General features: G+C 40.4%; 1 protein-coding gene across 1 annotated transcript; it reads right to left on the bottom strand.

Annotated features, from left to right (window-relative positions):
• On the bottom strand, nucleotides 1-1841 carry EZHIP (EZH inhibitory protein). Its single transcript, XM_054472750.1, has one exon. It carries the CDS (start codon nucleotides 1780-1782, stop codon nucleotides 301-303), a length of 1482 nt encoding a protein of 493 aa, XP_054328725.1. The 5' UTR covers nucleotides 1783-1841; the 3' UTR covers nucleotides 1-300.
• Between the last annotated feature and the right edge of the window lie 22702 nt (nucleotides 1842-24543).

The following is a 24543-nucleotide window of genomic DNA, read 5'->3' as shown; positions in this document are numbered from 1 at the left end:
AACAATTTATTTTACTAATTAAAACATTTCATAACAGAAAAGCAACTTGGAAAACAGAAATCTCAGCTCAAGGGCAAAGGCAAACTCTTGAGGAAGAAGGTGGCCCAGAATCAAAGGCCAACAGCAGGTAAGTGCTAGGTGGTGGAGTCATGGGGAGGAGAGGCTTCTAAACTACTCAGGATGTTGGTTAACGGCTGGAACTTTGGGAGACCTCGCAGCTAACTACAGGGCAGGCAACCCATTCACAAAGTGGGTAGATGTTGATTCCTTCTGTGGGTCTTAGAGGATGCTCATAGAGGGTCACGGCTCAGGCGGTGTTGCGGGGTGAGCTGTGCTCTCTATTTCTGCCTGCTCTTCTGGAGGGACAGGGCTCCGAGCATAAAACTCAGGCATCAAAGCATACCTAAGGCTTTCAGGGCTAGGAGTGGAAATAGATCTCAGGCCCAAAAACTCAGGGGAAGGGGAAGAAGGGCTTAGGCCAGGAGACCTACTCGGGGAGGAGGAGTTGGAAGCATAGGAAGAGGAGGAGGAGCTCTCATCCCACTGCTGAGGGATGGGAAGGAAGAACCTCCCAGGGGGTGAGGGTGAGGAGGCACGCATACGGACTGCATGCCAAACAGGCGGGGAAGCACGGCTTGGGACCTCAGGATCAGGAGAGCCTGATCTGCTCTGAAAGGCAAGCCTTTCTGAGCCAGTCCCACAGGAAGGATTCTCATCAGCTGACCCAGACAGAGAGCGGCGGCTGAGAAGGGCTGATCTTCGCTGGGTGGAACGGCTCCGGAGGCCAGTGCCTGGCGTCGTGCTGGTGCTGCGATGACCGGGGTCTGACCTTGCTGTGCGGACGCGAAGGGCAGGGCCTGGCGCAGAATCGCGGCCTCGGCGGGCAGGGCCTGGCGCAGAATCGCGGCCTCGGCGGGCAGGGCCTGGCGTAGATGCACGGCCTCGACGGGCAGGGCCTGGCACAGAATCGCGGCCTCGGCGGGCAGGGCCTGGCGCAGATTCAGGGCTTAGACGAGCAAGGTCTAGATGAGTGGCGCGGCGTGGAAAAGCAGGGCCTGGCTGGGCGGTGCAACGTCGGATGACAGGGCGTGGACCAGACGCACGTCTGCGGACACCAGAAGCTGCCAGGGTTGTGCGGCTTTGGGTAGCAGGCCTTGCCTCAGATGCGTGGCTTAGGAGTGCAGGGCCTGGCTGGGTTGCCTGACTCGACGTAGAAGCCCCGGAACAGGGATGGCTGCTGGGCGGGAACCCTGGCGAAGATGGCGGCAAAAGCCCAGGAAACAGACGCCGCCCTGGAGGCTTCTGAACCGGGGCAGCCTGGTTGCGGCAGGGCTGCTTCCTACGACGGCTGTTCCCGGGGCTCTTGGTCTGGGCCAGGTGCTCGTCGGCGTGGCCAGTGGCCTTCTGGGGCCCCACAGCGGCCTGGCTGCCCCCCTCGGGCACCACACACCCAAAGACTTCGTGAGGACTGCGGCAGTCTTGGCGGTCAGAATGCCTCTCCGTCAGCACAGCAGCCATGATTGGCAGCCCCAAGGCCTCATCGGTGATGAAAATGGCGGCGGAGGTGGCGGCTGCAGCGGAAGAACCGGCTGTGCTGCTGCTTAGGGCGGCGCCGCCCGAGGGAGATGCTTGGCTGGAGACTGTGGTGAGGGAAGCAGCAGGATCTTGATTCCCGGTCCCGCAGGCATCCCCGGAGGCAAGGGCGGTTTCGTTGTTCAGCCCTCCCTGCACCTCGTCCTGCTGGTGCTTCTGCTCCTTCTCCATGTCTGACTGAGTGTCCATAACGCCAGGTTCTCCCTTACAGAGCAAAGAGCGCAGCTGCTACTTCTGCCGGAGGAGAGCGCGAACTAGTAGAGCAAGAAGGTGGGTGGAGCCCAGCCAGTCCTCGACTCTGATTGGCGAGCTGGATGTCAGATGACTCTTCTCTCTTCCTGGGAGCCGTCCAATCCGGAGCCGTACAACCCAGAGCCAGGCGCCTATCGTCAACCCGGAGTGTGTGCTCCAGCCCTCTGGGGTCGACCCTGGCTGCTGGGTCAATAGTGTGACTCTCCTCTCCTCACACGGGGCCCCTAAGACACGTGTGTGTGTGTGTGTGTGTTCTACATGAACGATTTGAGTCACCCCAAATCGTGGCTGAGGCTTAAGTGGTCATTTGAAAGAAATGCCACACTGACCGGCAGGTTATATCTCCTGGCCAGGTGTCCCTCCTCGCACCCGATCAGGACAATGAACCCAGGCATGACGCCCGAAGGGACCACCCTGGAACTCCTCCAGGCATCTAGATGACCCCATGTGGGGTCTGGTGGGTTTTAGGGTTATACAGAGGCCTGAAGGCGAGAAAAGGGAAGGGGCCCACACCGTCTTGCCTCCGGATGTTCAAGCACTGCTGCTTCCCTCAGGTCCCACACACCTCAGGTCCCACATACCAGAGGAGGATTTAGAACTGTGCCTTTTCCCCCAAGGCACAGTTTGGGATTGCCTAAGGTTAAGGGTGACACCGTCCTTAAATATTTTATGGGCTGCGTAGTAATCCGCTGATGAACATATATTAATTTATTTAGTGTGGTCTCTAGCTCCTATTAATATAAATATGCTGTAATGTATAGACTTGAAGTTTAATATTTGGCCACTCATTTTTAGTCATTATTTATTACAAAAGGTGTCATGTTCAGTACTCAAAACAGAAAAGCAAATGTAAGAAAACTACACCTAAGTCCTCACGCACCCATGGGAAAGTGCTGGAAATTTTTACTTAGACTTTGGTAGAAAGGCCCTATTCATACATGTTTCATAGTTTTTAAAATTTTTTATTTTATGAAATGGAATAGTTTCTCCACAGATACTGCATTGTAACCTGCTTTGGGTTCCAGAAAGCACACTTTCTATGTCAGTAAACAAATTTCTACAAGGCCACTTTAAATTACAAAATACTCCATTTATAAAAGAAGTTTACATTTTCAAACATTCCCATATTGGCCACCATTTATGCTGTTTCCAACATTTTACATCATTGTGAGACACATCTTTCTCATTAAAAATTGTTCATATCCTTAAATGTGTCATTGTGGATAAATTCCCAGAAGAGAAAATTCTTGGTACAAGCCTATGAACATTTGGAATTATTTTAATTACTTAATTAATTTATTTATTGATTTTTGAGGTGGGGTCTGGCTCTGTCGCCCAGGCTCCAGTGCAGTGGCATGATCTCAGCCCACTGCAACTTCTGCCTCCCGGGTTCAAGCAATTTCCTGCCTCAGCCTCCCGAATAGCTGGGACTACAGGCGCGTGCCACCCATGCCCGGCTAATTTTTTGTATTTTTAGTAGAGGCAGGGTTTCACCATGTCGGCCAGGCTGGTCTCAAACACCTGACCTCAGGTGATCTGCCCACCTCAGCCTCCCAAATAGCTGGGACTACAGGCGCGTGCCACCCATGCCTGGCTAATTTTTTGTATTTTTAGTAGAGGCAGGGTTTCACCATGTCGGCCAGGCTGGTCTCAAATCCCTGACCTCAGGTGATCTGCCCGCCTCGGCCTCCCAAAGTGCTGGGATTACCGGTGTGAGCCACTGCGCCCAGCCACATTTGTAATTCTTTGATTAAAAATATTGGCAAACGAGTCTCCTGAATGTCACTGTTATAATATTTTGAGGAGAATAAAATAGGATATTTAATGGAATTGGTGAACAATTGGGCTGAAATGCAACTCAAAAATAGAATGGAATGGTATTTGGAGTGTTAAATAATATAGTATGGAAAATGGATTTGAAATGGTATGCAGGATGGGATGAAATGGAGACTGCAATGGAAACTGGAATAAAATGGGGAGTAGAATACGGGTTTGAACAGGATGTAGAATGGAATATTGGAAATTTAATGGAATTTAATCGGAAAATGTAATGGAACAGAAAATGGAAACATATCTAATGTCATATGGAATAAAATAAAAATATATGAGAAAAGGAATGAGTGCAATACGGTATGAAATAAAATATTAAAGAAAATAAAAGGAAATCAAAATTGGAAGGAATATAGAATGGAACAAAATGTGCAATGGCCTGAAATAAATGGACTATGAAATATACGGTATAGATTTTTAAATAATGGAACAGAATGAAATTTAGAATGAAATATAGAATACAGTTGATGAAGGATGGGATAGGAATTCAATAAGAATGGAATATGGAAAACGAAATATTGATAAAATACAGGATGGACATAAGTGAAGAAGAAAAATGAACAGAATATGTCTGCTTATCATTATTCCACAATTTAGTGTCATGAAACAACATCCATTTTAACATTCCCATGGATTTTGTAGAGCTAGAATTCAGACGGTACATAGTGGGGATGGATTTTCTGCGTTCCTCAATGTTTGGGACTTCCGCTGGAAACTTGAACGGCTGTGAGATCATGAGGGAAGGACAGCAGTAAATGATGAATCCTATATTTTTATGGATGGTGGTGCCACTTACCGAAACAGGGAAAACTTGCTCAGTTGAAAAGATCAGGAAGATGGTGGGAATCAGTGATTCTGTTATGACCATGTTAACCACTGTTCCCTGTATAGTTGAAATTTTGGGGTATGAACCCCACTTATAGCTATTCTCTTTGTTCTGTAGGTCAACTTTCACCAGTTTTATGGATCCACTTTTCGTCTTGGGAGTCATTTCAATCTATTCTCTGAGAGTTTTCCTCCTTTCTTGAATCTCCGTGGGCCTTAGTCATGGTCCCTGACTTAGTAATAATTAAAATGCTCCTATCTACCCTTGCTCTCTTTAAAGGAATATATATGTCTTCTACTTATTGTTTTGCTATCCTCCAAGATCTCAAACTTTAAAGAAGCCCCTCTTTTTAACTCCATTGTTGTCTTCAATATCCTCACCTTTCTCTCTGTGTTCCATTTAAAAGTATATATGTATCTATGTGCTCATTAAAAAAATCTGAAAGGGTGGTTTTTCGTTCTTTTCATACTTCATCTTCTGAATGGTTTCAATGAGCATATATCACTCTGGTACTAAGCAAATATAGCTACTGTATTTCTGAAAAGAATTATGTTTAATCAGGTTTTAAGCTATTATAACAAAACAAGCTCTCATATATACTACTGGATAGAATTATAAATTCATAGCACCTTCCAAGATGAAAATTTGATGATATGATGATACATATAAAAAGTCTTATATGAAATGCATAATTCCTCTCCAGGCATTAATTCTAAAAAAAAAAATACTCATATATCTTCACAGTGTTATATGCTCAAAGGTGATTATTATAGTGTCAATTATTTTTAAAAATCTGAAACAACCCAATTTCCAGTAGAATGCCTAGAGAATAAACTTATATAGGATGTTACAGTATGTTTTTGAAAAATTTTTAATGCCATAGGAAAATGGCTACGAGATTAAAAAAAAACCATGATGTACCGTATCTACTGATCTATACTTACATCTGTTTATTTTTACATCTACCTAGTTATTAAAATTTTGTTCACCATAGTACAGTTGTTCTCAGCTAGGGGAATTTTGCCCTGCAGGGGAAATTTTAAAATGTCTGAAGAGTGCCATAATTGGGGAGGAGGAGTTCTACCAGCGTTTAGTATATAGGCATTAAGGATGCTGCTCAACCCCTTCAATGCACAGGAGAGCCTCCAACAACACAGAATTATCTGGTCCAAAATGCCAGTTGTGTGAAGTTTGGCAAACTTTGCAGTATGGAATTTAGATAATTTAGAAAAGTTTAAGATAATTTAAATCACAAGCAATTTTACCAGTGACTGATAACTATGTTTAAAAGTCTGATATATGTACATATTAAATATTCTGATATTTTTGTATTTTATAATCAACAGTATATTTTTGAAATAAACTAAGCCATTTAAAAAATTCATTATTCCTGAATAAGCCACAAATATTTTTCACATATTAAGCATACTACTCATTGCTTAATAATTTATTGTTTGTTTTTTGAGACAGTCTCGTTCTATGGCCCAGGCTGGAGTGCAGTGATGTGATCTCGGCTCACTGCAACCTCCGTCTCCTGGGTTCAAGTGATTCTCCTGCCTCAGCTTCCCAAGTAGCTGGGATTACAGGTGTGTACCACCATACCCAGCTAATTTTTGTAATTTTAATAGAGACATGGTTTCACTATGTTGGCCAGGCTTATCTGGAACTCCTGACCTCAAGTGATCACCTGCCTCTGCCAGTGCTGAGATTACAGGTGTGATTTTTTTTTTTTTTAATGAGACCAAGTCTCACTCCGTAGCCTAGGCTGGAGTGCAGTGGTGTGATCTCAGCTTACTGTAGCCTCCCCCTCTCAAGTGACTCTCCTGCCTTAGCCACCCGAGTAGTTGGGATTACAGGCGTGTGCGACCATGCCCAGCTAAATCTGTGTATTTTTGGTAAAGATGGGGTTTCACCATGTTGGCCAGGCTGATCTTGAATGCCTGAGCTCAAGTGATCTGTCCGCCTCGGCCTCCCAAAGTGCTGGGATTACAGGCATGAGCCACCGGGCCTGGCCTGATTGCTAAGAATTTATAAAATTTAAGATCTGTAATTTCAGCTCATTTAGATGGAGGAATATTCCACAATTATCAATCCAACAGAGATGTTCAAACTTCTAATAAAATTAATGTCTAAATATTTACATATGTGGTTAAAATAAAGAAAAATTGATTTATAACACAGTGTAGCCGATATATAAATAGTAGTGTGGTTGACTAACCAGGTCGTAGTAATCTCACTACCACTCCAGTGACTGGTTTGGGAATAGTCATTTCCCAGTTGCAGTCAATAAGATATGGATGCTTGTGTTTTAGGGTTTTGGGGGGAAAGGTTTCTCAGCTCTTGAAAAAATAAAGACACAACATGTTTTTTACACTTAAAAATTGAAGAATATATATCAAATATTAGAATAAATGAATTTGGTATAATCACTGGACATAAGGTCAATATTACACAATGGAATTGTATTTCCACATATTAGCAGTAAAAAGTATAAAGAGGAAATGTTAAAATTGCCATTTCCTATAGCATCAGAAAATATCAAATAACTAGGAACAAATCTAATAAAAAAATTCATAAGACCTTTGTCCAGAAATCAACATGACATTTCTTAAATAAAGAAGCCCTACATTAATCAGAGATATGTCATGTTTGTAGATTAGTATATTATGAAAATTAAATCAGAGAAAATTCTCATCCAAATAGTCTATGTATTCAATGCAATACAAATAAAAATCTCAACAGATAGTTTGAAAATGTAAATCAGCAAACTGATTCTAAAATGTGAATGGATATCAAAGATCTAAGAACAGCCAAAGCCATCTAGGAGAAGAAATCTGAAGAACTTTCACAGTCAGAAAAGCCATAATTAAGATAGTATGATTTGTGTACAGTAACATTTTGTTACGCAGGAATAGATAAATAAAGATATATATGTTTAGATAAAGATAGACAAATAGACCAATAGGACAAGAAAAGAGTCCACAAACAGACACACACATATGATCACCTTATTTACAACAAAGATACCAATGCAGTGCTCAGGGAGAAAGATAATCATTTAAGTAAGTGGAACTGGACAAATTGGATATCCAGCCATATAGAAAAAATAACTTTGGCTCCTAACTTATGCCATACACAAAAATGAATTCCAAAAGATAAAGCTTCTAGAAAATAAGATACAATCATATCTTGATGACCTTGGGGTAAATTATATCTAAAACACAACACAAAAACCTCTAACGATAAAGGAAAACATTAACTACAAATAAACACGTGTGCACGCACACATTCAGAAAACATTTTATGTACAGAATAAAATAAAGAATAAAAGTAAATGCAGTTAAACAGTGGCACAATATTTCAACAGGTACTTCACAAAATAGGATATTAAATTGACAAATAACAAAGACTGCCCAAAATAAGTCATCAGAGATATGCAAATTAAAATCAAATAAGACATCAGCAAACATCTACCAGAATAGCTAGAATGACTACCAATATAAGGAGCAGGGGAGGGTACAGAGGAACTGAAACTCTAACTGCCGGTAGGAGTGTAAATTAGTACCCTTGGAAAACTGTTTGGGAGTACCTATTAAAGCTGAATTTATGCATTTTCTATAACCCAGCAATTCCATCTATGTTACTTTTCTATCCCTGAGTAACAAATCACCACAAATTTAATGGCTTTAAACAATGGCCATTTATTTAAGCTCCCAGTTCTATAGGTTTACAAGTACTCTGTTCAAGTCTCACAGGGTGAAATTAGCCTGTTCTATTGGTCAGTGAGTCTGTTTCTTTCTGGAGACTGAGGAGGAATATATTTCCAAAGTCATTCAGGTAATTGGCAGAATTCGGTTCCATTTTTAGCTCGTAGAGGCCTCATGCAGTTCCTTGCCACATAGAGCTCTACATATTCCTTCGCACACTTCCAGTCTCCCAAGAAGGGCTCAGGCCATCTTAAGGGCTCACTTACTTAGGTCTGGCCCACACAGGTCAACCTCCTTATTTCGAGGTTCACTGATTTGGGAGCATAATTCATCTGCAAAATCTCTTTCCCCATATTGTGTAACATAATCACAGGAGTGGTATCTCATCATATTCACAGGCCGTTCTTATACTCAAGAGAAGTTCATATAAGACCAGAGGTCATTAGAGGTCATCTTAGAATTCTGCCTGCCTCAGCCTGCCCTCTGGCCCTCAGTGATCCAGTATTTCCCACATATAAAATACATTCAATCCATCCCACAGTCTCCAAATTTCTTTGTATTATGGCATCAGCTCAATTCCAAAAGCTCATCTGAATTTCATCATCCTAATCATGAACGGATGAGATTCCTGGGTATGATCCTATCCAGTAAAACTCCTAGGGCAAAATCCCTCTCCAACTGTGGACCATCAGCACTAAAGTGACAAGCTATCTTCCCCCAACACCACCATATACAATGATGGGACGGGCATAGGATAACATCTATAAACATTCTATTTTATACAGGAGAAAATAGAAGGCAGAAAAGAGGAGTTCCAAAGCAGTCTGGATATCCAGCTGACGTCTACTACCAGTCTGTCCAAGGGAATTTAGGCTTTCCCTGTCATGCATCTCAAAATTCTTCCAGCCTTTGCTTACTATCCAGTTCCAAAGCCACATCCACATTTTAAGGTGTTTACAGTGACTACACCTCACATCCAGGTATCAAAATCTATAGTGGTTTCTATTGGTGTTAAACACATTGCTACAGTCTTACCAGATTACACCAACACTCATTTATTAGCTCACAGTTGTGTAGGTCAGAGGTCTGTGCACCATGTGGACTGGTTTCCCTTCTCAAGGTCTCACAGGGTGAGATGCTCTTGGACTTCCTGTGTTCCTTTCTGGATCTCTGGGGAAGAAGCCCTTGCAGACCCATCTATGTTGCCAGCTGAGGCCAGTGCCCTGTAGCTGTAGTACTGAGGCCCCTCCATTCTTTTGCTGGCTGTCAACAAGGGGCAGCAACTCATCACCTAGAGGACTCCTGCAGTTCCTTGTCATGTGGCCCCCTTTAAATGCTCTCTCATGCTTCAAATCTCTCAGCAAAAACCTGGGCCCTTGTAAGTGCTCACCTGATTAGGTCTGCCTCACCTACTTTAAGGGCAACTGATTTGTAACCTTAATTATATCTGCAATATCCTTTTTGCCATATGAAGTAATATATTCTGCTTACCACACAAGTATATATCCAACAGAGATACATAAACCTGTTTTTCAAAAGACATGATAAGGATGTTCACAGTGGCATTATTGGAAATAGTCACAAACTAGAAACAATCTAAATATATATCAACAGTTGAATGAATAAATTGTGGTATATTAATACAATGGAATACCGTTCAGGAACGAAACAAGCAAATATCCCTACATGCAACAAAATGTACAGATCTTAAAAGCATTCATACTGAGCAAAAGAAACCAGGCATAAAAATGTACATAATTTATAATTCCGTTTGTATAAAGTATAAAAAGCCGGGAAAACAATTCTATAGTAATATAGGTTAGAATAGTGCTTAACTTTCAGGGGTAATGACTAGATAGGGGTATAACATAAGTTTCTGGGGTGCCAGTAATGTTCTATATTTTGGTCTTACTGGTTGTTACATGCATGTGTTCACTTTGTAAAAAGTCATCAACTTGTTGTCCCTTATGATTTGCACCATCTTCTATTTAAATGTTGTATTTCAATGATAAAAAAGATAACAGAAAGAAAAAAATTGTATGAAAGGCAAGAAGAGTTGACAGAAATATGATTGAGACTCACAATCCCTTGTGCACAAGTCTAACATTCAAAATGCTTTGAAAAACATACTTTTCCTGACTCATTTATCCATAAAACCTGATTTGAACTGACATGATGCTATTTGTAATCTTTAGGTCTTGGAGTGAACATTTGTATGTTTCACTACAGAAATATCATTGTATTAGACTCCACAGTATTACTACAGGCCTTGACATAGATATTATGTATGTATGGGAGACAAATTCTGAACCATTTGGTCCCAAGAGTTTCACAGAAGGGATTGTGGATGTGTAGTAGTTGAGGATTTTAGTAGACAAGAACTTAGAACGACTGCAGAGTGCATCAGATTGATTGCATTTATTGAATTCTTTGTTCAGCACCTCAGATGATAGGATTTTTCTCCTTTGACCTATTGATATAATGGGCTAATTAAAATATTTCTTAATATTACACCATGCTCTCATGACTAGAAAACTACCGGGATATGATAGATTTTTATATACAGTTGAATTTTAGGGACCCAAATTTTATTAATAAAAAATTAAATATAAGTTAATAAGTGAGAGAGATCCATATCTTTCTTTGTGTGTAGTGAACTGTCTTTGCCAGGTTTTGGAATCAGAATTTAGACTTCCTTCATTAAACAAATTTGGAAGATCTCTGTCTTTGCTTCTAGCTTCTAAACTTTTTTATTGGCTTAGGGATTTGTGATTCTTGAAAAGAACTGAAAGATCGTATTCAACTCTCCTTGTACTTTTATCAGTAATTTTGGTTCCCAATCCTAGTGGAAGAGTAACACCATTTTTTCTGATAAAGGCATGGCTATTCAAAAATGTGTAGAGGGAGAGAGGTATACATAACATCAGATGGATTTGTGAGACTGTGCCAGTCCACCACTTACTTAGTGCATGACTTTCAGCAAGTTACCTAATCTTCCAAGCTTTAGTGTCTTCATCAGGGAAATGGGAATATAGTCCCTTCCCTTGCATTGTTTCCTCTAAATTTTGTGAAGTACAATTTAAAAATTATTACTTAAGCCAATTAATGTTCAAACAGTAGCATTTGGATCAAGAGTAAAATGTGCACGTTAATTTATAAACAGTCACAACTAACATTAACAAGTAAGTGGTAATAACTGTTTTAGGAATTGTATGTATTTTTGAGCATTTATTTAATCTTGAAATTAAACTTGGTATTTCTACGTATTTTTCTATGTAGAATTTATATAGATTATTTCTACACAAAATGCATCACTTATTCTTTAATTTTCTCAAAATAATATACATACATGGTCTTAAAAGTTCTTAAAGAATAACACTAGCCTTTAATGAAACCAGAAATCATTTGGATCTAAATCCATACTCGCCCCCACTCCTGCTCTGGCTCCCTGAGAAAACTTCTTTCAACTATTTTTTCTGCTTCTCAGGCATTTACCATGACATTTCTAAATCATAGGCTTATACTGATTGTAGTATATTGCAAAAATGGTCACAAGCGAGACTTCTGGTTTCAGCTCTTTCATGTAAAGAAGCTGGAAATTGTCACCCCACCCCCTTCTTCCAACAAGAAAAAGCTGAACAAACTGAATCATTGGCTTTAAAAAAATACTTATCAGAGAAACGAGGCTGCAGGGTAAGCCACTACTCTGAAAGACAGATCCAGGGCGTCACTTAAATGGCAAATTTGCTGAATTGCTTCCGGCTGAATGCGGACTAGAATGAGAGTAAGGGGGCCTCTACATGTTCATGGGCTTTACCTTTAGGAAAATGTTGCCTTGTCCAGGAAGTGAGGGGTGACGCCGTACACCCGGTGTCAGACAGCTGTGTGGCAACTCTTCACCCCACACCTGCTGCAGAAACTACGCAGCGCCGGTGTGTGTTGGGTCGGTGATAATGCTTTGATGCTCTCTGCGCCCTGGAGGAGCGTGAAGCCGGAGGTTGCTTAGTGGAAGTGCAGGTGCTGCTGCTTCTTGCACAAACTGCAGTTGTAATCCAGGATTCACGGGCCTGTAGGGGCTCAGACTTCAAATTGAACCGCGCCTCGGCGGCAGCCACAGGTGTAATACACGAGGCCCAGGTACCAGAAGGTGTCCAGCAGGGCCTTGGCTGCGCCCTAGCAGCCGAGGTCCAGCCGCTGCGCGCCCAGGTTCATCTCATTGGTGGACGCTGCGGGCCCGCGAGTTCGGAGCAGCGCGTGTATCTGTGGGTCTTTGGGGCTGGCCTCGCTAGCCTACCAGCTTCCTTTCGGTGATGTTGCTACCGCCAGGCTCCTGACCCCGGCTTGCCGCCGAGCGCTCCTGGCGCCCGTTACCGAGGTGGCTGCGCAGAAGGTACAGCAGGGGTGGGGGAGGGGAGCAAGCAGAGGAGGGATCCCTGGGTTGCTCTTGGCTGCGTGGTTGGGTGGCGGTTCTCCTTCTTATTCGGCCCATGGCATCCTCAGCCATGAACATAAATCCGGCCAAGTCGTGGCCCTGCAGCGTGGGCTGCGCGGTTGGGTGTTTGGGGGAGGGGAGTTTCCGGTTCTAAGAACTTACTGGGCTGCTTCTTAGTATGCACTACCAAGATTGGCCACTTGTTGAAAATGGGTCCGGGAGACCCTTCCCTTTATCTTAAAATGACAGCTTTACTGGTGTAACATGTTGGTAAACTGTATTTGCAGCCCCTTCTCCCAAGAGGTATTTTTACATTGTCCACATATAGGTATGGAGATTGCCTATGCTGCCGTCCTTGTGTGCGTTGGCATTACATACCCAGAGTTTCCATGCTCATGCTGTTACATACCTGCCCTGTATCCATGGAAATGACTCCGAAGTTCTCTGGTTCCCAGTAATCTCATATTTAAAAAAAGGGAATAATATATCCCAGATGCAGTGGGGAGTAAATGCAAGAATTTATTTGAAATATTTAATACAGCAGAAAGGAACTGGATATATTATATATATGTATATATATATACATATTATTTCTAAACTTTTTTTTTTCAATAAGTTTTCAGTTTTCGTTGGATTTATTTTTAGTTTTTGTGCCAAGATTCAGGAAGTGTTCTGGTTGCTGGGTGGGTAAAAGCCAACATAACTCGATCCTTTTCCTCAAGCATCTCACAGTCTTGTGTGGTAGCCAGACACACAGAAAAATTACATGAAAGGGCTTCAAGTGAAGAATTGTAAGTCTTTTAGGAGTATGATGAGAATGCATAGAGAGACACAAAGAGAAAACTGCAGACTGAGATGGACTGGGGATGTGAATGGTCAAAGAAGAAACAGGAAACTTGAGAGAGCTGTCTCCTTGTGACTGTAAGGCTCATCTGTTTTTGACAATTCCACTAATCTTTGGGTTCACATTCTTGGTTCTTTCAGGGTAACCCAGAATGACATCTATGCCTTTCATCTGTAAAATAACAAGAACAGTGGGCTCTGGGAACACAGACTAAGACTCCTTAACCACAGCCATAGGTAGGTGGGCAGGATCAGCATAGGCTCCTCTCAGAGGACGTGATTGTGAAGCTGATACTATTATTATCCCAATTTACAGAAGAGTCGTCTGAGAGCCAGAGAGTTTATGTAACTTGCCCAGGGTCTCATAGCAAGGCAGAGGTGGAAACCGTTTTCAACTCCAGGTCTGTCTGGCCCCAGTGTCTCATGCAGTTTTCATTACCTTGAGCTCACCTTAGTGACAATGTCATTCATTTTTATTCTCAACCGCATCTTCCAGGCATTGCTTGCCTCGGGATTGTTTAAAAAAAACTGCTGAATACAGTGAAGAAACGTATTGGAAGACATCTTCCAAGGAAAAACCCTAAATACTGATGCTTTATTGGAAACAATGACTTAAGTGATAGGACCAGGATTAGAATGCAGGTGTGTCTTATCTGACTCTGAAGCCTATGTCATTTTCACTACATGTGTTAGTGCATAATGTTAAATCCTCTTTTGTTTTTTCTTCTCTTTAGTGACGCTGAAAATTGACCAGGATTGGGCAAGACTTTTTTTTTTTTTGAGGCGGAGTCTCGCTTTGTTGCCCAGGCTGGAGTGCAGTGGCACGATCTTGGCTCATTGCAACCTCCACCTTCCGGATTCAAGCAATCGATCCTTGTACCTCAGCCTCCCAACTAGCTGGGATTACAGGAATCCACCAGCATGCCGGGCTAATTTTTGTATTTTTAGTAGAGACGAGGTTTCGCCATGTTGGCCAGGCTGGTCTCGAACTCCTGACCTCAGGTAATCTGCCCGCCTTGGCCTCCCAAAGGAGGGATTACAGGTGTGAGCCACCATGCCTGGCCTAAGATTTTTGTTTTAAGTAGAGTTTTAGAATGATATTTTAGTTCTCAGAATTTATTTTTCCTACCTCAGCTACACTCCAGTTTCTTTGTAAAAATATATAAATGTTCTTTATTTGACATATATCAATTAATGGTAACAACTATCATTTACTCATCCACTGTATATGCTTGTAGTACCTTTGAAATAAGTAGTATTATGATCCCCATTTTATGTGATAATTGCTAACTTTAATAACTATTTAACATTTGCATATTGCTATTCTATCAGGTTTCATCACAATTTAATCCTTCTAGAAGCTCTAAGAGAGATGAATTATTACAAAGCTTATTTTTCAAATGAGAGAACTGAGGCAGAGGGTCAGAAAATTTCTTATGGTCACACTAGAAGTTAGTAATGAAGTTGATATGAACCCAGGCAACCTGACCCTGAAGTCTTATGTTTCTCTCTCCCATTTACTGACTCATAAGTGCACTATGAGTCAATTCACTACATGGAGGAGGACATAGCAGCTTGGCCAGGCCCCTCTGCTATGAAGTTGGCAGCAGAGATTCAAATCCAGGTATGTGTGATTCTAAATCACACATAATCTACTCGCCTTGTTCCTTTCCCTCAAAATGGTTGCTCCTTCTATTCTATTTCATTGACACTGTACAGTGAGAAGATGTTTGTTAAACACCTACAGTACAGTGAGGCTTAGAGAGGAAAATCAGAGAAGTAGTTCTGCCCTGAAAGCTCTCACAATCTGGTGGGAGAGACAAACACATAGGTAATTTTATTAGCGTGTTGTAAATGTTATGGTAAAGGAAGACTTTTTGGAAGAGATGGTACTTCAGTTATGTGTAAATGGATAAGCAGATGGTTTAAGAGATATGGGGGTAATTTAGACAAAAAAGAATTGTGTGAGCAGTGGCTAAGAGGTTAGAAATAGAATGGTGTATGGGTGAAGTGGAGCTACAAACATACGTGTTAAATGTGAATGGAAATGGTGTAGGGAGATGATTTTAATGAGATTAGCAACAGTAAGATTATGAGGAACCTTGAATGCCATGCTAAGGACTCAAAGACATATATCATGTCACCTCTGTTGTAACCTTCCTTCCCAATTCCTATTCTTGGCATCTCAGAACTTCCAGAGGCTTGATAGAACAGAATATAAGAGGATGATATTTTTGGTTCCCAGTGGGTAGGGTGGGGAAGGCATCCAGAAGGAGTGAGCCAGCAGACAGGAGAGAGTACAGGTAGGGACTACATAATGGAAGGGTTTATATCAGTGTGTCAGAGAAAGAAGATTCAAGAAAGAGATTGGTGATTTACTGAAATCCTCATTGCTGGCTTCATCCTTATTCTGAATGTCCTACGATGCCTGGAGAAGTTCTAGGCCTCACATCTGGTGAGTATGAAAGGAGTATGTGTGTGTACATATGTAAGATAGAATGAACCTGAAGCTAAGTCTGATTTCTAGATCTAGAGTGGTGTAGAGTGAAGAATAATTGGCTATAGTGGCATAGGAACCAGACGATGGGATGGGGGAGAGCTAACTTACACTTAACATTTCTATATCTATAGTTTTCTCATTAAGAGCATGAGACTAAAGATAAGTCCAGTGTTCAGAAGGGAATTGTCAGTATTTGTTTCCATCCCTGACCAACCGACCATCTTTTGACTTATGCATTCTTTTAGTAGATGTAGTAAGTCTTGGTTCTGCTCTGATCTGGAAGCCAGTCTTAATTTTTTCAAGTAAAGATACATAAATTTATGCAAATCATAAGTGTACACGCTGATGGTTTTTCTTTTTTCTTTTTTAATTTTTAATTTTTGTGAGTACATATTAGGTGTATATATTTATGGGGTACATGAGGTATTTTGATACAGGAATACAATGCATTGTAATCAAATCAGGGAAAATAGGGTATCCATCACCTTAGGCATTTACTCTTTCTTTGTGTTCCAATCCAATTATACTCTTTTAGTTATTTTAAAATGTATAATAAATTGTTGACTATAGTCATCCTGTACTATCAAATCTAGATATTATTCATTCTGTCTATGATTTTGTCCCTATTTACCATAAGCACTCACTCATTCCCACCCACTACCCATCTCAGTCTCTGGTAACCATCATTCTATTCTCTATTTCACAATTGTTTAAGTTTTTAGCTCCCGCAAATAAGCGAGAACATGCAAAGTTTGTCTTTCTGTGCCTGGCTTATTTTACTTCACATAATGACCTCCAGTTCTATCCATGATGCAAATGACAGGATCTCATTCTTTTTTATGGCTGAATAGTACTCCATTGTGTATATATACCACGTTTTCTTTATCCATTCATCTGTTCATGGACACTTAGGTTGCTTCCAGATCTTGGTTACTGTGAATAGTGTAGCAATAAATATGGGAGTACAGATATCTCTTTGATATACTAATTTCCTTTCTTTGGGATATATATCTAGCAGTGGGATTGCTGGATCATATGATAGTTCTATTTTTAGTTTATTGAGGAACTTCCACACTGTTCATTATAGTGGTTGTACTAATTTACATTCCCACTAACAGTGTATGGTGGTTCTTTTTTCTCCACATCCTCGCCAGCATTTGTTATTGTCTATCTTTTGGGGAAAAAAAAACCATTTTAACTGAGATGAGATGATATCTCATTGTAGTTTTGATTTGCATTTATCTGATAATCAGTGATGTTGGGCAACTTTTCCTATGCCTGTTTGCCATTTGTATGTCTTCTTTTGAGAAATGTCTATTCAGATCTTTTGCCCATTTTTCATTGGATTATTAGACTTTCAGCCATTAAAGTGTTTGAGCTCCTTATATATTCTGGTTATTAAGCTCTTGTCAGATGGATGGTTTGCAAATATTTTCTCCCATTCTGTGGGTTGTCTCTTCACTTTGTTGATTGTTTCCTTTGCTTTGCAGAAGCTTTTGAACTTGATGTGATCCCATGTGTCCATTTTTGCTTTGGTTGCCTGTGCTTGTGGGGTATTATTCCAGAAATCTTTGCCAGTCCAATGTCCTGGGCAGTTTCCCCAATGTTTTCTTTCAGTAGTTTCATAGTCCAAGGTCTCAGTTTTAAGTCTGTGATTCACGTTGATTTGATTATTGTATATGGTGAAAGATAGGGGTCTAGTTTTATTCTTCTCTATATGGATACTCAGTTTTCCTGGCATCACTTATTGAAGAGACTGTCCTTTCCTCAATGTATACTATGACACCTTTGTTGAAAATGAGTTCACTGTAGATGAATGTTCACTGTAGATGGATGGAGTTATATCTGGGTTCTCTCTTTTGTTCCATTTGTCTGTGTCTCTTTTTATGTCAGTACCATGCTGTTTTAGCTACTATATCTCTGTAGTATAATTTGAAGTCAGGTAATATAATTCTTTGAGTTTTGTTCTTTTTTTCTCAGGATAGCTTTGGCTAATTGGGGTCTTTAGTGATTCCATGTAAATTTTAGGATTTTTTTTCTGTTTCTGTGAAGAATGTCATTGGTATTTTGATAGGGATTGCATCGACTCTGTAGATTGCTTTGGGTACTATGAACATTTTAACCTCATTGATTTTTTAATGGACATTGTCCATTTTATGGACATGGAAGATATTTCCATTTTTTTGTGTTCTCTTCTATTTCTTTCATCAATGTTTTATTGTTTTTATTGTAGAGCTCTTTCACTTCTTTGGTTAAGTTAATTCCTATGTATTTAATTTTATTTGCAGTTATTGTAAATGCGATTACTTTTAAAATTTCTTTTTCTGATTGTTTGCTGTTGGCATATATGAGTGCTACAGATTTTTGTATATTGATATCGTATCTTACAACTTTACTGAATTTATCAGTTTTAACAGGTCTTGGAAGTCTTTAGGTGGAGTCTTTAGGTGTGTCCAAATATAAGATCATATCATCTGTAAACAAGAATAATTTGATTTCTTCCTTTCCAATTTGGATGCCCTTTATTTCTTTCTCTTGTCTGATTGTATTAGATAGGACTTCTGGCACAGTGTTGAAAGTGGGCATCTTTTATCATGTTCCAGTTCTTAGAAGAAAGGCTTTTGCTTTTTTCCTTATTCGGTGTGATACTAGCTGTGGGTCTGTTGTATATGGCTTTTATTGTGTTGGGGTATGTTCCTTCTATCCTCAGTTTTTTGAGGGTTTTTATCATGAAGGAATGTAGAATTATACCAAATGCGTTTTCAGCATCAATTGAAATGATCATATAGATTTTGTCCTTCATTCTGTTGATATGATGTATCCCATTGATTTGATTTGTGTGTGTTGAATCATCCTTGCATCCCTGGGATAAATATCATTTAGTCATGATAAATGATCTTTTCAATGTGTTGTTGAATTTGGTTTGCTAGCATTTTGTTGAGGATTTTTATATAAATATTCACCAGAGATACTGGCTTATAGTTTTCTTTCTTTTGATGAGTCATGGTCTGGTTTTGGTATCAGGGTAATACTGACCTCATAGAATGAGTTTGGAAATATTCCCTGCTCCTCTATTTTCAGGATAGATTGAGTAGAATTGGTATTCTATTCTTCTTTAAATGCTTTATCTCATTACTTGTTATTAGTCTGTTCCGATTTTAGGTTTCTTCATGGTTCAATCTTGATAGGTTGTATGTGTCTAGGAATTTATCCATTTCTGCTACATTTACTAATTTTTTGGCATATAATTTATCGTAGTAGCTTATAATGATCCTCTGAATTTCTGAGGTATTGGTTATAATGTCTCCTTTTTCATCTCTAATTTTATTTATTTGGGTCTTCTCTCTTTTTTCCTTAGTCTGGCTGAAAGTTTTTTGATTTTGTTTGTCTTTCAAGAAAGCACCTTTTTGTTGATCTTTCACGTTTTTTATTTCAATTTCATTTATTTCTGCTCTGATTTTCTTCTAATTTTGGGTTTTGCTTGCTCTTTTCTAGTTCTTTAAGATGCATCATTACGTTGGTGATTTGAAATTTTTCTAGTTTTTTGATGTAGGCACTTACAGCTACAAACTTTCTTCTTAGTACTTCTTTCACTGTATCTCACAGGTTTTGCTGTGAGATATGATCTCACCCCAGTTGAAATGGCTATTGTCTTTTATTTTTAACTTTTATTTTAGGTTCATTGGTACATGTGCAGGTTTGTTATATAGGTAAACTCATGTCATGGGGGTTTTGTGTACAGATTATTTCATCACCCAGGTACTAAGCACAGTACCCAATAATTATTTTTTCTGATCCTCTTTCCTCCCACCTTCCTCCCTCAAGTAGGGCCCAGTGTCTGTTGTTCTCTTTTATGTCAATTTGTTCTCATTATTTAGCTCTCACTTATAAGCAAGAACATATGGTATTTGGTTTTCTGTTCTTGTGTTAGTTTACTAAGGATAATGGCCTCCAGATCCATCAATTGTTCCTGCAAAGGGCATGATATCATTCTTTTTGATGGCTGCATAGTATTCCATGGTGTATGTGTACCACGCTTTCTTTATCCAGTCTACTGTTGATGGGCATTTAGGTTGATTTGATGTCTTTGCTATTGTGAATAGTGCTGCAGTGAACATACACATACATGTGTCTTCATGGTAGAAAAATTTATATTCCTTCAGGTATATACTCAGTAATTGGATTGTTGAATCAAATGATAGTTCTGTTTTAGTTCTTTGAGGAATTGCCACACTGTCTTTCACAGTGGTTTCACTAATTTGGACTCCCACCAGCAGTGTAGAAGTGTCCCTTTTTCTCTGCAACTTACCAGCATCTGTTATCTTTTGACTTTTCAATAATGGCCATTCTGACTGGTGTGAGATGATATCTCACATGGTTTTGATTTGCATTTCTCTAACAATCAGTGATGTTGAATGTTTTTATTTATGCTTGTTGGCTGCATGAAAGTCTTCTTTTGAGAACTGTCTGTTCATGTCCTTTGCCCACTTTTTAATGAGGTTTTCTTCTTATAAATTTAAGTTCCTTATAGATTCTGGATATTCGACCTTGCAAACATCTTCTCCTATTATGTATGTTATTTGTTCACTCTGCTGATAGTTTCTTTTGCTGTACATAAGGTCATCAGCTTAATTAGAACTCATTTGTCAATTTTTCTTTTGTTGCAATTGCTTTCAGTGTCTTAGTCATGAAATCTTTGCCAGTTCCTATCCAGGATGGTATTCGTAGGTATTTTCCAGGGTTTTTATAGTTTGGGGTTTTACATTTAAGTGTTTAGTCCATCTTGAATTGATTTTTATATATGGTGTAAGGAAGGGGTCCAGTTTCAATCTTCTGCATATAGCTGGCCAGTTATCCCAGCACCATGTGTTGAATAGGAAGTCCTTTCCCCATTGCTTGTTTTTGTCAGTTTTGCTGAAGATTAAATGGTTGTAGGTGTGCAGCATTATTTCTGGAATCTCTATTCTGTTCCATTGGTCTATGTGTCTGTCTGTTTTTGTACCAGTACCATGCCGTTTTGATTACTGTAGCCCTGTAGTATAGTTTGAAGTTGGATAATGTGATGCCTCCAGCTTTGTTCTTTTTGGTTAGGATTGCCTTGGCTATTCAGGCTCTGTTTTGGGTTCCATATGAATTTTAAAATAGTTTATTCTAGTTCTGTTAAGAATGTTATTGATAGTTTGATAGGAATAGCATTGAATCTATAAATTTCTTTGGACAGTATGGCCTAAAGTTGCTATTATGAAAAAGATGAAAGATAATGAATGCTGGCAAGGATGCAGATAAAAGGGAATACCCATTTATATGGTTTGGCTCTGTGTCCCCACCCAAATCTCACCTCGAATTGTAATCCCCATAATCCCCATGTGTTAAAGGCATGACCAGGTGGAGGTAATCAGATCATGGGGCTGTTTCTGCCATGCTGTTCTCATGATAATGAGTGAGGCTCACGAGATCTGATGGTTTCTATAAGCGTCTAGCATTTTCCCTGCTTGCACTCACTCCATCCTGCTGCCCTGTGAAGAAGGTGCCTGCTGCTCCTTTGCCTTCTGGCGTGATTGTAAGTTTCCTGAGCCTCCCCAGCAATTCAGAACTGTGAGTCAGTTAAACCTCTTTCCTTTATAAATTACCCAGTCTCTGGCAGTTCCTTATAGCATCATGGGAATGGACTAATATGGTAAATTGGTACCAAGGTAGTGGGGCACTGCTATAAGGATACCCGAAAATGTGGAAGTGACTTTGGAATTGGGTAACAGGCAGAGGTTGGAACAGTTTGGAGGGCTCAAAAGAAGACAGGAAAATGTGGGAAAGTTTAGAACTTCCTAGAGACTTGTAGGGTTCAGAAGACAGGAAGATGTAGGAAAGTTTGGAACTTCCTAGAGACTTGATGAATGGCTTTGACCAAAATGCTGATAGTGATATGGACAACAAAGTCCAGGCTGAGGTGGTCTCAGATGGAGATGAGGAACTTGTTGGGAACTGGAGCAAAAATGACTCTTCCTATGCTTTAGCAAAGAGGGTGGTGGCATTTTGCACCTGCCCTAGAGATCTGTGGAACTTTGAGAGAGATGATTTAGGGTATCTGGCAGAACAAATTTCTAAGTTGCAAAGCGTTCAAGAGGAAGCAGAGCATAAAAGTTTGGAAAATTTATACCCTGACTATGCAATAGAAAAGAAAAACCCATTTTCTGGGGAGAAATTCAAGCTCACTGCAGAAATTTGCATAAGTAACCAGGAGCCAAAGGTTAATCACCAAGACAATGGGGAAAATGTCTCCAGGGCATATCAGAGAACTTCAGGGCAGCCCCTCCCATCACAGGCCCAGAGGCCTAGGAGGGAAAATGGTTTCCTGGGCCAGTCCCACTGCCCCCCTGCCCTGTGCAGCTTTGTGACATGGTGTCCTGTGTCCCAGCTGCTTCAGCTCCAACCATGGCTAAAAGGGGCCAAGGTAAAGCTCAGGTCATTGCTTCAGAGGGTGCAAGCCCCAAGCCTTGGCAGGTTCCATATGGTATTGAGCCTGTGGGTGCACAAAAGTCAAGAATTGAGGTTTGGGAACCTCTGCCTAGACTTCAGAGGATGTATGGAAACACCTGGATGTCTAGGCAGAAGTGTGCTGCAGGAGTGAATCCTTCATGGTGAACCTCTGGTAGGGCAGTGCAGAAGGCAAATGTGGGGCAGACCCCCCCACAGAGTCCCCACTGGGGCACTGCCTAGTGGATCTGTGAGAAGAGGGTCACTGTCCTCCAGACCCCTGAATAGTAGATCCACCAACAGCTTGTACTGTGCAGTTAGAAAAGTGGCAGACACTCAACACCAACCCACAAAAGCAGCTGGGAGTGGGGCTGTACCCTGCAAAGCCACAGGGGCAGAACTGCCCAAGACCACAGGAGCCACCTTACATCAGCTTGACCTGCATGTGAGACATGGAGTCAAAGGAGATCATTTTGGAACTTTAAGGTTTAATGACTTCCCTGTTGGATTTTGGACTTGCATGGGTCCTGTTGCCCCTTTGTTTTGACCTATTTCTCCCATTTGGAACAGATGTATTTACCCAATGCCTGTACCTCCATTGTATCTAGGAAGTAACTAACATGCTTTTGATTTTACAGATTCATAGGCAGAAGGGACTTGCCTTGTCTTAGGTGAGACTGGACTGTGGACTTTTGTGTTAATGCTGAAATAAGATTTTTGGGGAGTGTTGGGAAGGCATGATTGGTTTTGAAATATGAAAAGACATGATATTTGGGAGGTGCCGGGGGGGTGGAATGATATGGTTTGGCTCTGTGTCCCCACCCAAATCTCACCTTGAATTGTAATTATCATAATCCCCACATATCAAGGGTATGATCACACAGAGATAATCGGATCATGGAGGCAGTTTCCCCATGCTGTTGTTATGATAGTGAGTGAGTCTCATGAGATCTGATCGTTTTATAAGTGTCTGGCATTTCCTCTGCTTGCACTCACTCTGTTCTGCCCCCCTGTGAAGAAAGTGCCCACTTCTCCTTTGCCTTCCACCATGATTGTAAGTTTCCTGAAACCTCCCCAGCAATGCAGAACTGTGACTCAGTTAAACCTCTTTTCTTTATAAATTACCCAGTCTTGGGCAGTTCTTTATAGCAGCATGAGAATGGACTAAAACACTCGAATACTGTTAGTGGGAATGTAAATTTGTACAACCACTGGGATGAACAATTTGGTAGTTCCTCAAAAAGATGAAAATAGAACTATCATTTTATCCAGCAATCTCTCTGCTGGGTATATATCCCAAAGTAGAGAAATCAGTATATCAAAGAGATATCTGGATTCCCATATTTATTGCAGCACTATTCACAATAGTCAAGATTTGGAAGCAACCTAAGTGCCCCTCAACAAATGAATGAATAAAAAATATGGAATCTCCATATAATGTAATATTACTTAGCTAGGAAACAGAAAGAAATTCTGTCATTTGCAGCAACATAATTATGTTAAGTGAAATAAGCCATGTGCAGAAAAACAAATATTACATGTTCTCACTTACATATGGGACCTTAAAAAGTAGATGTCATAGACATAGAGAGTAGAATAGTGTATACTACAGGCTGGGAAGGGTAGAAGAGAGGGGGATGAAGAGAAGTGGGTTAATAGATACAAACATATTGTTATATAGAAGGAATACATTCTATTATTTGATAGTATAGCAGAGAGATTATAGTTAATGATGATTTGTTATATATTTCAAAATAGCTAGAAGAGAATTGTAATGTCCCCAACACAAGGAAAAGATAAATGTTAGAGATGATGGATATCCCAGTTACCCTGATTTAATTATGCATCATATACATATATCAAAATATCACATGTACCCCTAAAATATGTAATATGTACAACTATTGTATATCAATTCCATTTATTTTAATTTTTAAAACTTGTGTACACTTTTTTAAATTAAAAAAATAATTTCAACTTTTATTTCAGATTCAGAGGGTACACGTACTGGTTTCCTACATGGATATATTGTGTGATGCTGAGGTTTGGGGTATGACTGATCCCATCACCCAGATATTGAGCATAGTAT

This window comes from Pongo pygmaeus, chromosome X (genome assembly GCF_028885625.2).
Source record: "Pongo pygmaeus isolate AG05252 chromosome X, NHGRI_mPonPyg2-v2.0_pri, whole genome shotgun sequence".
In the NCBI taxonomy this organism is placed as follows: Eukaryota; Metazoa; Chordata; class Mammalia; order Primates; family Hominidae; genus Pongo; species Pongo pygmaeus.
The sequence above is the reverse complement of the archived record's forward strand: the minus strand, read 5'-3'. Positions and strand labels throughout refer to the sequence as shown.

Excerpts from the sequence above, each read along its gene's own strand:
- EZHIP (XM_054472750.1), bottom strand. The coding sequence starts at position 1,782 with ATGGACACTCAGTCAGACATGGAGAAGGAGCAGAAGCACCAGCAGGAC.